We start from the raw sequence: 16,200 nt of genomic DNA on the forward strand, positions 1-16,200 counted from the left end.
ATCGAATTTGGTCCCTCTCACGATACTGACTTTCCCCAGACGTCTGGTCATCTCCTGAGTCCCCGCTCATCTTTATATACACACGAGTTTTTGTCCTGCTTCTTTCTTTAATCATCTCCTGCCCCTGGTGACAGTGAATCTAGAGAAGCAGGCTCCAGTTCTGGGTGAGGTGTCTCGGCAGCTTGCGCCCTGGTGGGCCCTTGTAAGTTTACCGGCTCTCAACTGCCAGGACCCACGTGCTCTTCTTTAGCCCACGGCAAGTGTCACTGCTGCTTGCTGATGGCAGCTCCTCTCTGAGCACCCCGGTCCCTTCTGTTCTTCACATCCTTTAGCACATGATTTTAATTTCTGATAAAACCTGGTCAAAGGAGAATTTGAAGAACACATATACATAGATAACCAGAAATATTAAAATCAATTTGCTAATAGATGCAAAATGGGACAACATCCTGTGGGACAATAAAATGAAATGTTTGGAGCTATCCTTTGCATAGGAAGAAACCAATTACGTCTCTATCAGACAAATTACTTTGCATTGCTCTCAGCTTCCTACAAGTTAACTCTAACCCTAAGGAGGTGTAATATAGCCAAGTCAACAGAAAATCAGCTAAAGGTGCACACCCCTGTAGGACCAGAAAATCCCCAGCACCCACTAAGACAATGGCTAGAACTCCGATGACAGAACACCCAGGATCTTCTTTGCCCATTTCCAAGTCTTGGACAATTTTTCATAGCACTAGAAAATTTATGTACACAAAATAAATTATTAAGGTAATAAGGACATAAAAAATATATATACACTAATTATAATTACACAATGATCCAAGTACAAATGTTGACAGGTAATTTGGAATGATATAAAATACAATGTAGGGTTAATTGGCTTTCCCTAAACTTGTTTAAATTATAATTAAAATATTAATGAAAAACCGATAGAAGTCAAGATACACAGGAGAATCAGCCAAAACCATCAACCTCGTGAGTATGCTTCATGCAAAGCCAAATAAGACCCAGGGAAATAAAAGATCCTGGAATACACAGACACATTTAGGAAGGGCTTGTACGTTTGTAGAAATCATCTTGGAATCCTGAGAAGGAATTTCTGAACACTATATTGGAAAAGATCATCTTTAAACAACCTTAAGGCCATGAGAGGCCAAAACAGCTACAAAGCGAAAGAGGAGAGGCCAAAAGAAAAGACTGCGCCCCACACTTGTCAACGAAATCAGAGCCAATTCAAGCAGAGACCACAAAGCCTCCCAGGTCTGGAAAAAAGAACAAAGAATGCCCCCAAATTAACAAATAACTGAATTCCAGACAAAGGGCCAGTAAAGCTAACAGGTGGAGAGACAGAGGAATCAGGTACATCAGCTCAAGATGACAGACTAATAATCACATACATTTTTTACCACAGAAAACAGGAAAAATATATAATAAATACATAAACAATCAATCAATCAATTGCACTGTCCCTAGCAGCTGCAACAGTACCTAGAATACAATAAGTGGTCAATAGGAATTAACTGAATGAATTAATTATGGTAGAAGACAAGAGTTCCATCAGCAGAGTAGCAATGTTGAGAAATCCCTAAATGATAGAAAGTACTTGGGATCAAATCTATGGAGAAATGTCCAGGGGAAGTTATAGACTAAAAAGAAAATTAAAAGAAAATAAGAAAAGTAAGAAAAGAGCAGTGATTCCAGGCACTACAAGCTGTAAAAAGTCCAGAAAGATGTGTAATTATACATAAGAATTTTTAAATATTAAGAAATAATAGGTAAGAGTAATATTACTGTACACATTTCTTTAGAATAACTGAATAACAGAGAAGTTTACTTATATTCACTCTTTTTAATCACCTCACAAAATTAACTATAGATAGATTAAAATATTAGATCTTTGTAAAAACTCACAGAAAAAGTAGCTAAAATAGAATAGACTACATTATTCATCCTTGGCTCTGAAGGAATAAAAACACTTTCAGAACTAAACCAGTATCAAATTACTAAGAAAGAGTGTTAGATTAAAATGGAAAAAAGCTTGGATAAAATGTAATCAGGTCTTGTTTAGGCTTGCTTATATGTTTGTTGTCAAGTCCTGAGTTTTCTCACACAATTAAGTTAAAGACAATTAAATAGCCTATGTCATAAATAGGACCAACTCAAAAATTTATACATATGATGAATCTTAATTACATTAAATCAACTTTCTAAAAGCAACATTAATTATGTTTATTGAAACCACTTAAAATTTATTTAATTATACGTTATGTTAAAATGATATTATACATCAGGTTGAAATGATAAAATGATACATAATACTCTGAAAACCACTTTATGCTAATTTCTTGGTTTGGGGTCTCCCAACAATACAGGTAGTAATATCGAACCCCAACTCCTGTGAGGTAGAGGCCTGTGGACTAACTCTCAGGGGAGACTTCTGCCCAGAGCTAAGGCTGACAGACGCTCCCCATCACTGTGTGTGTGTGTGTGTGTGTGTGTGTGTGTGTGTGTGTGTGTGTGTGTGTGTGTGTGTGTGTGTGTGTGTGTGTGTAACAAGTTTGCCCTTTGGCTGAGGACTTTCAGTGGAGCTTCAGTTCCAACTCCTAGCTTGAATGCATCCATGGTCCTGTACCACCTTGTAACTACCTCCCTGCCCTAACTAGGGCATCACTTACTCAGTTACCATTTCAGTTTTGTTGTGCCTGTTCGGTTTTGGTCCTTGGAGATTTTATGGAGGTGAGTTACAGATAATAGCATTATGTAGAAAACAGTGCTAGAAGGCAGTGTGAAGGTTACTTTGTGTGGGAATGAAACTGGAAGCAGAAAACACAGATGGACAGTGGTTTAAATACTCCAAGAAATGATGAAGCCTGAACTAAGGTAATAACAGAAAGAGAAGAGAAATCTTGTTCAGAATAAAGTATATTTGTTATATAATGCAATAAGCTCTTATCACAACATAAGGTACTTCATTAAATATCTTCTAAAAAAATCAGAAATATCATTTAATTCTAGGCATTTAAGAAGGAAGCACCTAGAGGGGTGGGATAGGGAGGGTGGGAGGGAGACGCAAGAGGGAGGAGATATGGGGATATATGTATATGTATAGCTGATTCCCTTTGTTATAACGCAGAAACTAACACACCATTGTAAAGCAATTATACTCCAATAAAGATGTTAAAAAAAAGAAGGAAGCAAAAATCATTAAGAGATCAGATAAGTTTTTCTGATATTTCAAAAAGGATTTAAAAAAATTTTTAAGCCCTTCACAAGTCTGTTTAAAAACAGACTGCTTATAAAACTTAACACTCATTAATTAATGTGTAAAGAGAAACATTAATATCAAGTAATCCCAAATAAAATATGAAAGTATAAAAGTATTTAAATCCAGCGCTATAAAACAACTTAAAATTTCTTCTTTGTGTTCCAAGAAAGATAATAGGAAACGTTTCCTTTAAATTGACCATTTCACTATACTTAATTCTTATTCTACTGTTCGGGTGTCCTTATTTTTTGTTTTTGCCTGCTCACCTTATTTTTAATAACTAAAAGAACACACATTTTATGTATTTTTTTAACAGTTCAATTGATTTAAAAGTCAATCACTCTAGAACAGTAAGAACTTGTCTTTCTAGATGAGAATTTCCTTTCCTTAACAGAAAGTGTGCAAACCAATAAATTTTTAAGTAGTATAACTATTCATGACTTAAGTTTAAAGAAAAGTACATAATATACTGCAACCTAAAATATTACCTAATGTCAAAATAATCCCATTGCCTTTGATGTATCTAAATACACAACTTTTATTTCTGGTACAAACGGGCCAAATAAATGGGTTGTAAAGTAATATATCAAGTTCCAGCTATATATTGGCATACATTTCATAGAGATCAGAAGGTTAACACTGTGACATGCTGAATAAATGATTTTACAGACAAATAAATATGAGTTTAAATGCCAAATAAATAGAAGATTTTAACAATCCAAATTCTAGCCTCTTGGGTGAGCTCTCGTCCTACAGGTCCGTGGGTATGTATCATAATTGTGTAAGAAGCTCTCTAGTCAGCATTAAATCTGACATTTAATTTTACTTTCAAATAAAGTTCATTCTAACCAAGGGTAGGTAGTTTTCAACTCCCCCAAAAAAAGTTTTAGAAAGGAGACTCTAATTGATAACAATGGCTATTCCTATTAAATTGTTTTATGAATATTCAAGTATTAGAGCCAGTTTAATTAAAAGTATAATTACTTTAAAATCTGAACCTGGTGATTTTATATTTCCTCCCTACCAAAACTTCTCATTTAACAAATTATGAGACATTAGTTGGTAATTTAATCATCATATAAAATAAAGTTTGAAATTCAGCTACCTATTAAATACCTTCTTTTTACAACCTATACTGTTACAAAATAAAACCATTTATATTTCAAAAAGTAAATAAACAAAGCTATGTTGACGCCATTCTAATTTCTTACATCGTTTTGCTACCACATATAAAGTTATACCACACAAATCTTCCTGATTTCATTATCAACTTGCTCACAGTTGGTACATTTAAGTCCCTAATAATAACTGCCAATTCTGCTGTGTCTTGGTGCTTTACAAACAGATTTGGTGGAGTAACCCGAGGACAAGGTAAGAACTGCAGCCCATTTTCCAGATGGAGACACTAAGAACCGTGCCTGGACTTCCAGGTCGGTAAAAGAAGAGTCAGGATTTAAGTCCAGGTCTTCTGAAAGCCAGAGCTTATAGTTTTGCCACTATACAAAACTCTTTACACAAATGAAGAGACAATCTAGCCTTACAGTATAAATCTCTCCTTTTTTGATAAATGGAGAGAGAGTATCATACCATCAACAAGTATGCAGGAACTGAGCAATGTGCTATTTACCAATAACTGACACTGTTACTGAAGTTATAATTTAGTCGCCTCCAACATGCAGCTGTATTGAGAAGAGTGACGAAATTAACGTCATTTCATTAACTAAATGATTTTTAACTCAAAATCCTTATGAACTCAAATAATTTTTAAATGGAATAAATGTACCCTTTTCTTCAAAATAATAATCTTCTCTGTCTTTCTCTGACATCCTATACGTCAAGCTTCAATGTCTGAAACTGCTCAGTTTACATTATTATAACCACGCCTTTTACAGTAGAGTCACAATTCCAACAGGAACCTTGCATGTAACAACACTACTAGAATCAAATGTTTTGAAAATCATCATTCTTATCTATATTGTTTCTATGGAAAAAATTAGTCCTCACAATTGGAAGAGGGTACAGGAATTCTGTTAATAAATTACGGATTTTTTTTTCTTGAAGGTGTTGGAAAATCAAATTAACACATAACAATAGTTAGTGAGATATGACTCCATTTTCTGTAATAAACACCAAGATCAAAACGAGACCCAAGGTAAATTTCCTTGAAAGGTTCCCAGCAGGAGTTTCCCTTTTTGTATGTGATTTCCTCTCACCCACAAAAAACCATGCAAATATGCGCATGTGCCACTAACACTAAGCAGCACTTCCTTAATCACTCATTTCCAACAATTTATGGATGATCAGTGGCAAGAACGAGCAAAAATAATGAAAGAATGCAATGAAAGTTCACTGAGACGGAGCTGGACTTCCTACTCATTTCTGTGTCTCTTTAAGATGGAGGCCTGATACAAATTAGCCACTGGGGGGAAAAAGTCATCTGGTCATAAAATACAGTACAAGGTCACTTTTATGTAAGTTTGCCAAAAGGGACATAAACCAGGACAATTTCAAACTGTGACACAGGACAGAAACACATTAGAGCGATGTCTGCTCCCCTCTACCGTGCTGTCACGGTGCTCAGCTTTATAGACCTTCCAAGCACCGCACCCAGCTCTTGGCTTCCACCTGGCCAGTCTAATTAATTAAGAAAGGAAGTCACCTCAGATTTTGTACTTTTTGCTTTTATTATCAAGCACTTCGTTTGAAGTTCTAGGAGTTAACCTCTTAATCCTACAGACCGTGTGCTATGTTCTGGACATCTGGGGGTGTCTGGATGGCTTAGGTAATTGGTCAGGATGTTGCTGTCACTTATGTTAAATGTTATACCATGACTTCAAACCCAAGACAGGCATTAACGTGAGGCACAATATAAAGTTGCTCCCAGAAACATCTTTGGTTCATGAAATAATCTGTCATTGAAGGGTTTTATTTACTTTCATTAAGTTGCTGAATTTTTTTCCTCATGACATTTTTTTTCCTTATGACATTTTAATTCAAAGTAAGATGTTAAGACACAATATGAAACAAACACATTCCTAACTCCCATTTAAACCCTAGCCAGAGGTTAGACTGGTTCATTACGCAATCGAAAAACACCTTCTGGCATCACCCCAAATAATCTAGAGGTCCCTCTGAGGCAGAGTGGGGAGAGAGACTCACACAGCTGACCTGAGTGTAACTGAACAGGAGCGCTGTCAGCCCCAAGACTCTCATACTCTGGTGTATGACTAAGCAACCGAGATAAAAACTGTGGAGAAAACATGTCTACCACAAAACAAAAACCAAACCCACCAGACGCAACCTCTTCACCAGAGTTGAAACATAAGGTGTAAGCTTGGGGTCAGCTTCAAACACACATGAACATATGTAATGCTTGCTACAATATATACGGGTGACAGCCTATAATATAAATAATCTAGATTAAATAAAAATTTAACTGCTAACAGAATTCCAAGATAAAAGGTACCTTCTTAACAAAAAAAAAAAAAAAAAAAGAAAGAAAGAAAAAACCTTGCTTTATCAAGACCACTTACATTCTCCTACCCTCGAGATCTGTAAAGAATGGGAATAGCTAGGAGATGGTCCCAATAAGAAAGAAACATACGCCATTGTAAGGAGAGAGAAGAAAGGCAATTCAAGGCCCTTAAAAGGACATGGTCAACCCCCCCAGGCCTAAAATGTCCTGTTTGAATTAACATAGTGGTTTAATTAAAAACTAAGTAGAGAATTCTGCTTAATTTGATTTTCAATTCAAGCTCTGCATCCGCCATGGCCAGTGGCCAATTTCCGCATCTCGGCACAATATGCAAGGGGCTGCTTTAAAATCGATTGCCCAGGGGAATCAATGGGAGTTTGGTGGGACCATATGCCATTTAGGGGCTCCACCAGACTTCAACATAGTAAAACAACACCAGGAAGTGGCCAAAGGAAAAAAAAGGAAATTTAACTTAACCATATTACAAGTTTGTCCTTACTCAAGTTATTGTGCTGAAATCTACCAATTAGAAGTGTTTTCTAAGCTCTCCTCAATGTTGCCTTGGAAGTAGATATGTCAAATGTAACCAATGAGCAAAGGGTTTTAAAGGGATACACACAAATATATACATGCTTGCCAGCCAGCTGTGTCAAAGATGTCAGCGACCAACCCCCTTCATCAGAGCAGCAGAGTTCCTGACTGCGATACAACCTATAGCTCTGTGGAAAGCGCTACAGATCTCACCAAACACTGTTCAGAACCTGTGCAAGTAAATACCAGAAGATCTTATATAACAGAAAGGCATAATACTGCAAGGCTCAAACATATATCTAACACATTTAGACTTAAATATACAATGCTAATAATAACCCTTGCAAATTCTATGTAACTGAAAAAGCTTAATATTGTAAAATAACATGCCATGATTACCCTGATTTTAAAGCTCTCTAAACATTTCTAATAGGGTCTACATGTACCTTCTCTTTCTCTTTTTTTTAATTTTATTGAAGTATACTTGATTTACAATGTTGTGTTCATTTCTGCTGTACAGCAAAGTGACTCAGTTATACATACATATTCTTTTTCATATTATTTTCCATCATGGTTTATCCCAGGATATTGAATATAGTTCCCTGTAGATGCACCTTCTCTTTAGGCAGTTTTGATTCTGCTTCAGTACATGCCATTTCAAAATGGGAAAAATAATTTGGAATCTTAAGACCGCCTAAGATAATAATACATGAATAATTAAGCGTTGACGCTATTTAGTTGCTTTGTAATGATCTATCCATATAACACTGATGTTTCCTAGAATACTTATCAGTCAAATGCATGAAGCTCGAGGACAGTGACAATAATACCTAATATTTACTGAGCTAAATCCTGGGCTAAATGCTTTACACGAATAATCACCTCTCATTTAATCCTCCAAATGAAACAGTAAGGTAACTATCATTACTATACCCATTTTACAGAAAGAAAACCTGAGGTTTAGATGATGTAACTAGCCCAGGCAGTCAGACACTAAAGACAAATTTTCTCACCTTAGTACCTGCAGTCTCTCTTCCATTGGCCCCTCCTTCAGCATACTAATAGGAGAATTATTCTACCTCTTCTCCTCCAAGCCACAACCCCATCTCCCTCCTTCCTTTAACAGCATTAAAGACAAAACACTTTAATTTGGTTTCTGCAACTCCCATTCATCCCCAAGCTACCAGATTCTAAGAAACGGTAACCATCCTGAGCTCTGCCTTCTCCCCCTCTTTTTAAATCCTTCACTGTGGGGACTTCCCTGGCGGTCCAGTGGTTAAGACTCTGCACTCCCAATGGGCAGGGGGCCCGCGTTCGATCCCTGGTCAGGGAACTAGATCCCGCATGCCGCAACTAAGACCCGGCACAGCCAAATAAATATATTTTTTAAAAATCCTTCGCCGTGTTTGGGAATTAACTGGATTGGTCATGTCAACTGCACCCTACAATCACTCAACACATCAGTCCCCTTTGAGACCATGAAATGTAGCTGGTGACCTTGAGGAATTCTGAGGAGGCTGACACAGTCAGAGATGTGCTTAGAAAAGGCATTCTTCTAATCATGTATAAAGAGACTAGAAGTAAACAGTTTAGAGGGAAGAACTGCTGTACAACTGTAGGTGCAAAATATTTTTACTTACCTTGTTATACCCCTCCTCAAGCTGATTCTCCCCTTTGACCTTAGTCTACAAGGGGGAACAGGAGAACAGTAAATCACTGGGTTCTTGTGTCCGTTGTTTTTAATTCTAGAGATGGTGCTAACTCTGCTCCAACAGATTCAGCCAAGTCCCTTTTCTAGTTGGTTAGTTCACAGGAAGGGAGGGAAATAATTTGGAGACAAAGGGGTTTGTCCATGTTGCACACTGCTTTTTAAAATAATTTATTTAACTAATAACTAGATTTTTATGAAAAGCATAAACTAGGTAGCACACCTTTAATACCAAACATGAAAATATATTTAACACTGAGCTTTACCAGTTGCTTTTGTACCTGATAAGATTACACATGAGACAGAGCTAGGGAGAGGGGAGCACCGTGCATGTTTAAAGCAAACATCAACATGGCAACTTCAGTGACATATGTTGAAACGCTCTGTTTAACAGAGCCAGGTGCATGACTGATTCAGTATGGTGACATCTCTACCAAACAGTGTCTCGCATTGTGTGGTGCATGTACTCCTTTCCCTACTGACATATGTTGAAATTCTGACGTGTATTTATCTCTAAATATGCTTAAATAAAACAGTAGCTGCAAAAATTCTTTTCAAAACTCCTCTGCCAACTCCCTGTTGTCTAGAGCATAAAACCCAAACAATGTGGCAGAGGACTCAGGCCTCCGGGATCTGATCCTGACAAGGGGTCTCTCGCCATTCTCCATTCTACAGCTGAGCATCAGCCAGCCACTCCCTCAATTCAGGCAGAATCCAGGCCTTTGCTCAAGCCTCGAATGCTCACCTGCAAGTCTCAGCTCAAGTGCAGGCTAACCCCTCCCTGAAGCTTCCCCAGTTCTCCAGGCAAATCAAGACCTCCCCTCACAGCCACTCGTTGTATAAAAGTTCATCCACCACCTGCTACTTGTTTTCGTCTCTGAGGTCATCCTCTCTTAATCCCTTGAAGGCAAGAACCTGTCTTTTCACTTCTGTACCCAGCAAGCTCCTTTAACAGCATAGTAATTACCACTTAGTAAGTGCCTAGTAAAACTCTGTCAAATGTGTGACTATCCATCAAAAGTCTCCAAAATTCCACAGAAATTGCTTTCTCAAGCGTCTCTGATGACCTTGCTTCTTCTCCATGCTCTTCCTTTTCGACCCCGTTCTGATGTCATGTTTTACATTTCACTCTCCTGAGCTCTGTCTGGGCGCCCAGGTCACACCCTCCTTGTTCTCCTACTATCTGGCGTCCCCACGCAAAGCCCTACCCTGCCCCTTCCTCTGCCCGCGCGTTGTGGTCCTTTCTCCTCCCTCCTCGTCGGTGCCTGGCCTGTCACCTACCTGGCTGGCTTTAACTGCCTCTCCACAGTGCTGATCGGTAAAGAACGTGCACACTCTGGGGAGGTTAGAAGCAAGCCCTGGGTTTTAGTCCTAGTTTTGCAATGGTACATATGTGGTTCTTAGACAATTTAATAACATTATCTTTGGATCTCCATTTCCTCCTTATAAAAGGAGGGTTTGAACTAAATCCCTTTCAGCAGCAAAACTTCCTATCATTCTTCAAGAAATTATCAACAAAGAGTTTTTTAAACTGAAACTATGCAAGTCTTTCCCGTTACATGGATGACTTAAATAATTTACATACGTCATTATAAAAAACAAACCTAATATATAAAAGCCAGTTTTCTCGGGGATTCCCTGGTGGCACAGTGGTTGAGAATCTGCCTGCTAATGCAGGGGACACGGGTTCGAGCCCTGGTCTGGGAGGATCCCACATGCTGCGGCGCAACTAGGCCCGTGAGCCACAACTACTAAGCCTGCGCCTCTGAAGCCTGTGCTCCGCAACAAGAGAGGCCGCGATAGTGAGAGGCCCACGTACCGCGATAAAGAGTGGACCCCGCTTGCCACAACTAGAGAAAGCCCTCGCACAGAAACGAAGACCCAACACAGCAAAAATAAATTAACTCCTACCCCCAACATCTTCTAAAAAAAAGCCAGTTTTCTCAATGTACGTTTGACCGCCATACCCAACCATCCATTCTGATCTCAGTACATTCACTAAATATGAAACCAACCATCTATCACAATATGAATATGAATAACCATAACTAAAAATTAGAAAGGTACAATGTGTCTATAAACTGTAACACTAGAACTTATTTTGTCAGGTTTAAAAGTCACCCCAAAAGTACTAACTACTGAAATCTTCGCATTATATTCCAAACTTTTATAGCAAACAGCTCCACAAGCTATAAATGGAAATGCTGTTCCCTTCACTTTAAAATGCTCTATTCAAGGACAGAGGGAGTTACTACCACTGACAAGGTCTGGATTAACTGTTTAAGATGCTCTTGCAGACTGTCCTGTTTTGCCCACTTCTCACGCTCCCACATTCACCTAATATCAGTAAGTCACAGGATCCTGGGAATAAGAAAGGAATAATAGCTATTGTATCAGGTTTATTCATTCTACAAAAGAACACTCCACCAACTTTGCACATAGTATAAAATCATTCAAAGGTCAAAAGATGACTTCCTCCCTGTAGACATGTAAATAATTCAATATGTAACATTGTTACCACTATTGTAAAAACATTATTAATATTAACAAGACATTATTATTAATTAAACTTCTTACATTCCAGTCAAATGGTTGTTTAAGCCTACTTTTTTCTAGTTCAATGTGAATGATATTTATTTCTTCATTTAAGAAATTTAATTCTAAAACATGATTCACTTACCCTTTTCAGGCCAGCAAAACCTTCTGATTCCAGAAAGAAAAAGGCAAAGGGCATCAACACAAATAGACAAAGGTTGGAAAAGAGAGAAGCAAGGTTCCACAAACCTGCGAGAAGGGTAACAAGACAAGAAAGATGAGTTTAGATACTGACAATCTTGTCAAAGACAATTACTGTGCTAACTTGTAATATCAGTCAAAGCTCTGTACTTTTTAATAGTAAAAATAAACATAAACTTGAATAGAGAGGCCTAACAAATGACCTAAACTTAGAAATCAGAAAAATAATTACATATTTCTATAAAATTTTTATAACTTTGTAACTTGTAACTATTGGGAAAAGCCAATACAGAAACCAATAATTTTTCCTCATGCTCTAAAATAAATTCACTAAACATATGACATATGCAGAGATCCAAAGACACAGCCTCTTCAGACATATCGGCACCTGAATATTTAAATTAGAGCCAGTAGCATTTATCGAGCACTTAATGAATGCCAGATACTCTACTAAACATTTTACATGAATAATCTTGTTTAATTTAAGCCTCATAAAAACCTGAAAAGTAATAATTAGCATTTATTGAGCCCTTATGTGCCAAGCACTATTCTAAGTGATTTACAGATATTATACAAACTCATTTACTCTTCATAGCAATCCCCCAAAATGACAGAGGCTGCTTATACAAAACCTGCCACGGCTGCAGAGCCTGCAAGTAGCTGCACTAATTCCTGGGATTTTTAAAAACCACTACATCGTAGAAGTTTTAGTAAGCAACTCCAAGTGGTAAAGAAAATGTAAGAGGGGCAAGCAAGCTCACATCACCTTTTTCCTTTCTGGCACATTCTGCACTCATAAAATCACAATAAAAAGCAACTTAGATGAAAATAAGACTAGATTTTTAGAAGTACAGAACTTTAGGTATGTCACTGGGATAATATTTGGACCAACATCTCACTTTTTATAGGTAAAACACTTAACTTTAAAACTGATGGCTACAATCTTCATTAAAATTTACAAAATCAAGAATCAAAGATAAAAATTATGCTAAATACAAATTCAATGTACTACATACAATTATGATCCAATGCTTCTGAAAACAGGCAACTCACGTTCTTTCAACACCTTTATTTACAAGGCACTGTTCCATGCACTGGAGATGTAGTAACAACAGAGCACAAACCTCTGCCCTCACAGAGCTTCCTTTCCAGACACATGGAGACTACACACTGAGCTCTCAGGGAACCAAGGAAACTAGTTCTCAACTGCCTTAGTTACAAATTAACATATGTGTTTCATAACTACCCTAAATCCTTTTTGGAACAGCATGGACTACAAACAAAAAGAATGAATGCAGGGCTTCCCTGGTGGCGCCGTGGTTGAGAGTCCGCCTGCCGATGCAAGGGACACAGGTTCGTGCCCCTGTCCGGGAGGATCCCACATGCCGCAGAGCGGCTAGGCCCGTGAGCCATGGCTGCTGAGCCTGCGCGTCCGGAGCCTGTGCTCCGCAACGGGAGAGGCCACAACAGTGAGAGGCCCGCGTACCGCAAAACTAAATAAATAAATAAAAATAGAAAATGTTCTAAAATACTTTTCAGTCTCTAAAAAAAAGATGCTAAACATCTTAACCCTTTTCTTCATTCAAAGGGGTTATAATTACAGCCAATTGTTGTATCGTGTTAATAACCAGGAAGAACACACAGGATGGTGGCCAAATGCACACACGGGACTTTCACACAGACCTGGGTTCGAGCCCCGTCTGCACTTCCATGTGACAACACTTCTAAGCCACAGGTTCTTCATCTATACAATGAGGCTGAGGATCATGTCTGTAGGTGGTGCTGAGAATTCAGTGAAATAATACTTGAACAACCATCATCACGCCTGTCACAAAATAAGCACTTAATGACTTTTTGCTTTTAATAACAGTAACACCTCCAGAGGCTACCAACACACAGTGCTAATTAGCCCCTGTACCAAAGTACCATACTTTCTGAGAACCCATGTTCACTTTGCAGAAAATCGCGACATATATAAAAAGTAAAAATATTAGTTTCTAAACAATCTGTTGAGTTATGTAATTGACATAAACTACAAATTGTACAGTTTCATAAACTGTGGCAGTTATGCCACCATAACCAGCAGAATATATGCATCGCCCCCAGCTTCCTCACACCATTCTATAACCAGTGTCTCCCGCCACTCCCTACCCCACCCCATTCTCCATCAGCCAGATTCTACACTTTATAAAAGACTGTATTCTCTAAAATTTTCTATAAATGGTAAGTGTAGTATGTACTCCTGTTTTTGTCTGGCTTCTGTCACCTAGCACAATTCTCCTGAGATTTTTCAACACTGTGGCAGTATCAGTAGTCTATCCCTTTGTATCAGATTGAATCCAGTTACTGCACTGCATCCATCCATAGGCAAACTGCTATCTGGGTTGTGGCTCTCACAACTAAAGCTGTTATAAACACTCACATGAGTCTTCGTATGGACACAGGCTTTCGTGTCGTTGGGGTAAATATGTGGGCATGCAATGTCTGGGTCATACAGTAGGTGTACGTTTAACATTTTAAGAAACTGCCAAAATGTTTTCCAAAGTGGGTGTATAATTTCACATTCCTACCAGCAGAATTCAAATCTCAGCCACATTTTGACAAAAAATGGTATAGGCAGTCTTTTCGGTTTCAGCCATTCTAATAGGTGTACAGTGGTATTTCATTACTGCTTTACTTTGCACTTCCCCAATGAATAATGACGTGAACATCTTCTCATGAACTTATGTGCCATCCATTTACACCTTCTTTGCTAAAATGTCTCTTCAAATCTGTTGCCCATTGTTTCACTGGGTTGTCTGTTTACTTACTGAGTATACTTTATATACTCTAAATACAAGTCTTTTATCAGGCATATGATTTACAGATATTTTCTCCTCCTTTGTGAATTGTTTTCTCATCCTCTTAACAGTATCTTTCAAAGAACAAAATTTCTTAATGTTGACGAAGTCCAAGTTATCAATGTTTTCTTTACGGATCATGCTTTAGCTATCTTACCCAAGAAATTATGGTCTAGTCCAGTGTCAAAGACTTTCTCCTACATTTCCTTTTTACAAGTGTTACAATTTTAGGATTTACATTTAGATCTACGATTCTTTCAAATTACTTTCTGTATATGGAGCCAGATATAGATTTAAGTTCATTTTTTACCTACGATTATCCAATTGCTCCAGTACCATTTGTTGAAAATAGCCTTTTCCGCCAAATAGCCTTTGCACCTTTGTTAAAAATAAATTTACAATATGTTTGGATATATTCCTGGACTCTCTATTCTGTTGAGTTTCTCTATCTTCCTGCTAATGCATACAGCACAGTATCGATTACTATGGCCTTAAAATAATCTTTGAGTTGGGTAGTCAGTCCTCCAATTTTGTTCTCTTTCATAGTTGTTTTGGCTAATATAAGTCGTTTGAATTCCCATCTAAAATCTTACATCAGCTTTTCAATTTCTACAAAAAACTCATCCTGGTATTTTGACTAAGATTGTGTTGAATCTATAGATGAATTTGGGGAGAACTAACATCTCTACAGGACTGTCTTCTAATCTATGAACACGGCACTTCTCTCCATTTATCACAGTATGCTTTAATTTTCCTCAGCAGCGTTTCCTAGTTTACAGTATACAGGTCTCGCACATCCCTAAGCATTTCATATTTTTGATTCTACTGTATATAAACGGCACTGGTTTTTATATCAATTTCCAGTTATCCATTGCTAGCATACAGAAATGCAATGGAGTTTTATATATTGATCTTGTATCTTTGCAACCTTGCAAAATTCACTTATTAGTTCTAATAGCTTTCGTATAATAGATTCCATCAGAATTTCTATATAGTCATATAATCTGTTAACAGAGAGTTTTACTTTTTCCTTTCCAATCTCAATGTCCTTTATTCTTTAAAAATCCCCAGAAACATGTTGAATAGAAGTGGTAAGAGGGGATCTCAGGGAAAAAAGCATTCAGCTTTTCACTATTAAGTATGATGTTACCTGTAGGGTTTTCATAGATGCTCTTTATTAGGATGAGGGAACTCCCTTTCATGCCTAATTTGCTGAGAGATTTTATCAGGAATGGACATTGAATTCCGTCATATGCTTTTTCTGTGTATATTATGATGACCATATGAATTTTCTTTTTTAGTATGTGCATATGGTAAATTAAATTCATTGATTTTGTCAAAAGTCATGACGTATTACCCTTTTTATTTATTGTTATATTTGATTTGCTAAAATTTTGTTTAAAATTTATGCATCTATATTCATGAGGGATATTCTTCAATAGTTTTCATGTATGTCTGTCTGGTTTTGGTATCAGGGTAATGCTGGCCTCAGACTTAGGAAGTATTCCCTCATTTTCAATTTTCTTAAAAAGGCTGTGTAGAATTGGCATTATTTCTTCCTTAAATACTTGGGAGGACTGAAAATGAAGTCTTCTTAGCCTAGAGTTTTGTGAGAATGTTTGCAACATTTCCACAATGTCTG

The 16,200-nt window shown here is 37.5% G+C and overlaps 1 protein-coding gene across 13 annotated transcripts in view; it reads right to left on the reverse strand.

The window, feature by feature from the left end:
- LMBR1 (limb development membrane protein 1) overlaps positions 1 to 16,200 on the reverse strand; it is a 154,226-nt gene that overhangs the window by 91,280 nt on the left and 46,746 nt on the right. For 8 of the 13 annotated variants that reach the window (XM_073810134.1, XM_073810135.1, XM_019930257.3 and 5 more), the window contains exons 5-6: positions 11,663 to 11,766; positions 8,915 to 8,959 (exon numbers count right to left, since the gene is read on the reverse strand). The exons of 1 other annotated variant lie outside the window; for it this stretch is intronic. In XM_073810134.1, the coding sequence (XP_073666235.1) occupies positions 8,915 to 8,959; positions 11,663 to 11,766 (149 nt within the window). The remainder of the gene's footprint in view (positions 1 to 8,914; positions 8,960 to 11,662; positions 11,767 to 16,200) is intronic. 4 more of the 13 variants (XM_073810136.1, XM_019930253.3, XM_073810138.1 and 1 more) reach the window with 1 other exon arrangement.

This window comes from Tursiops truncatus, chromosome 9 (assembly GCF_011762595.2).
Source record: "Tursiops truncatus isolate mTurTru1 chromosome 9, mTurTru1.mat.Y, whole genome shotgun sequence".
Classification (NCBI taxonomy): Eukaryota; Metazoa; Chordata; class Mammalia; order Artiodactyla; family Delphinidae; genus Tursiops; species Tursiops truncatus.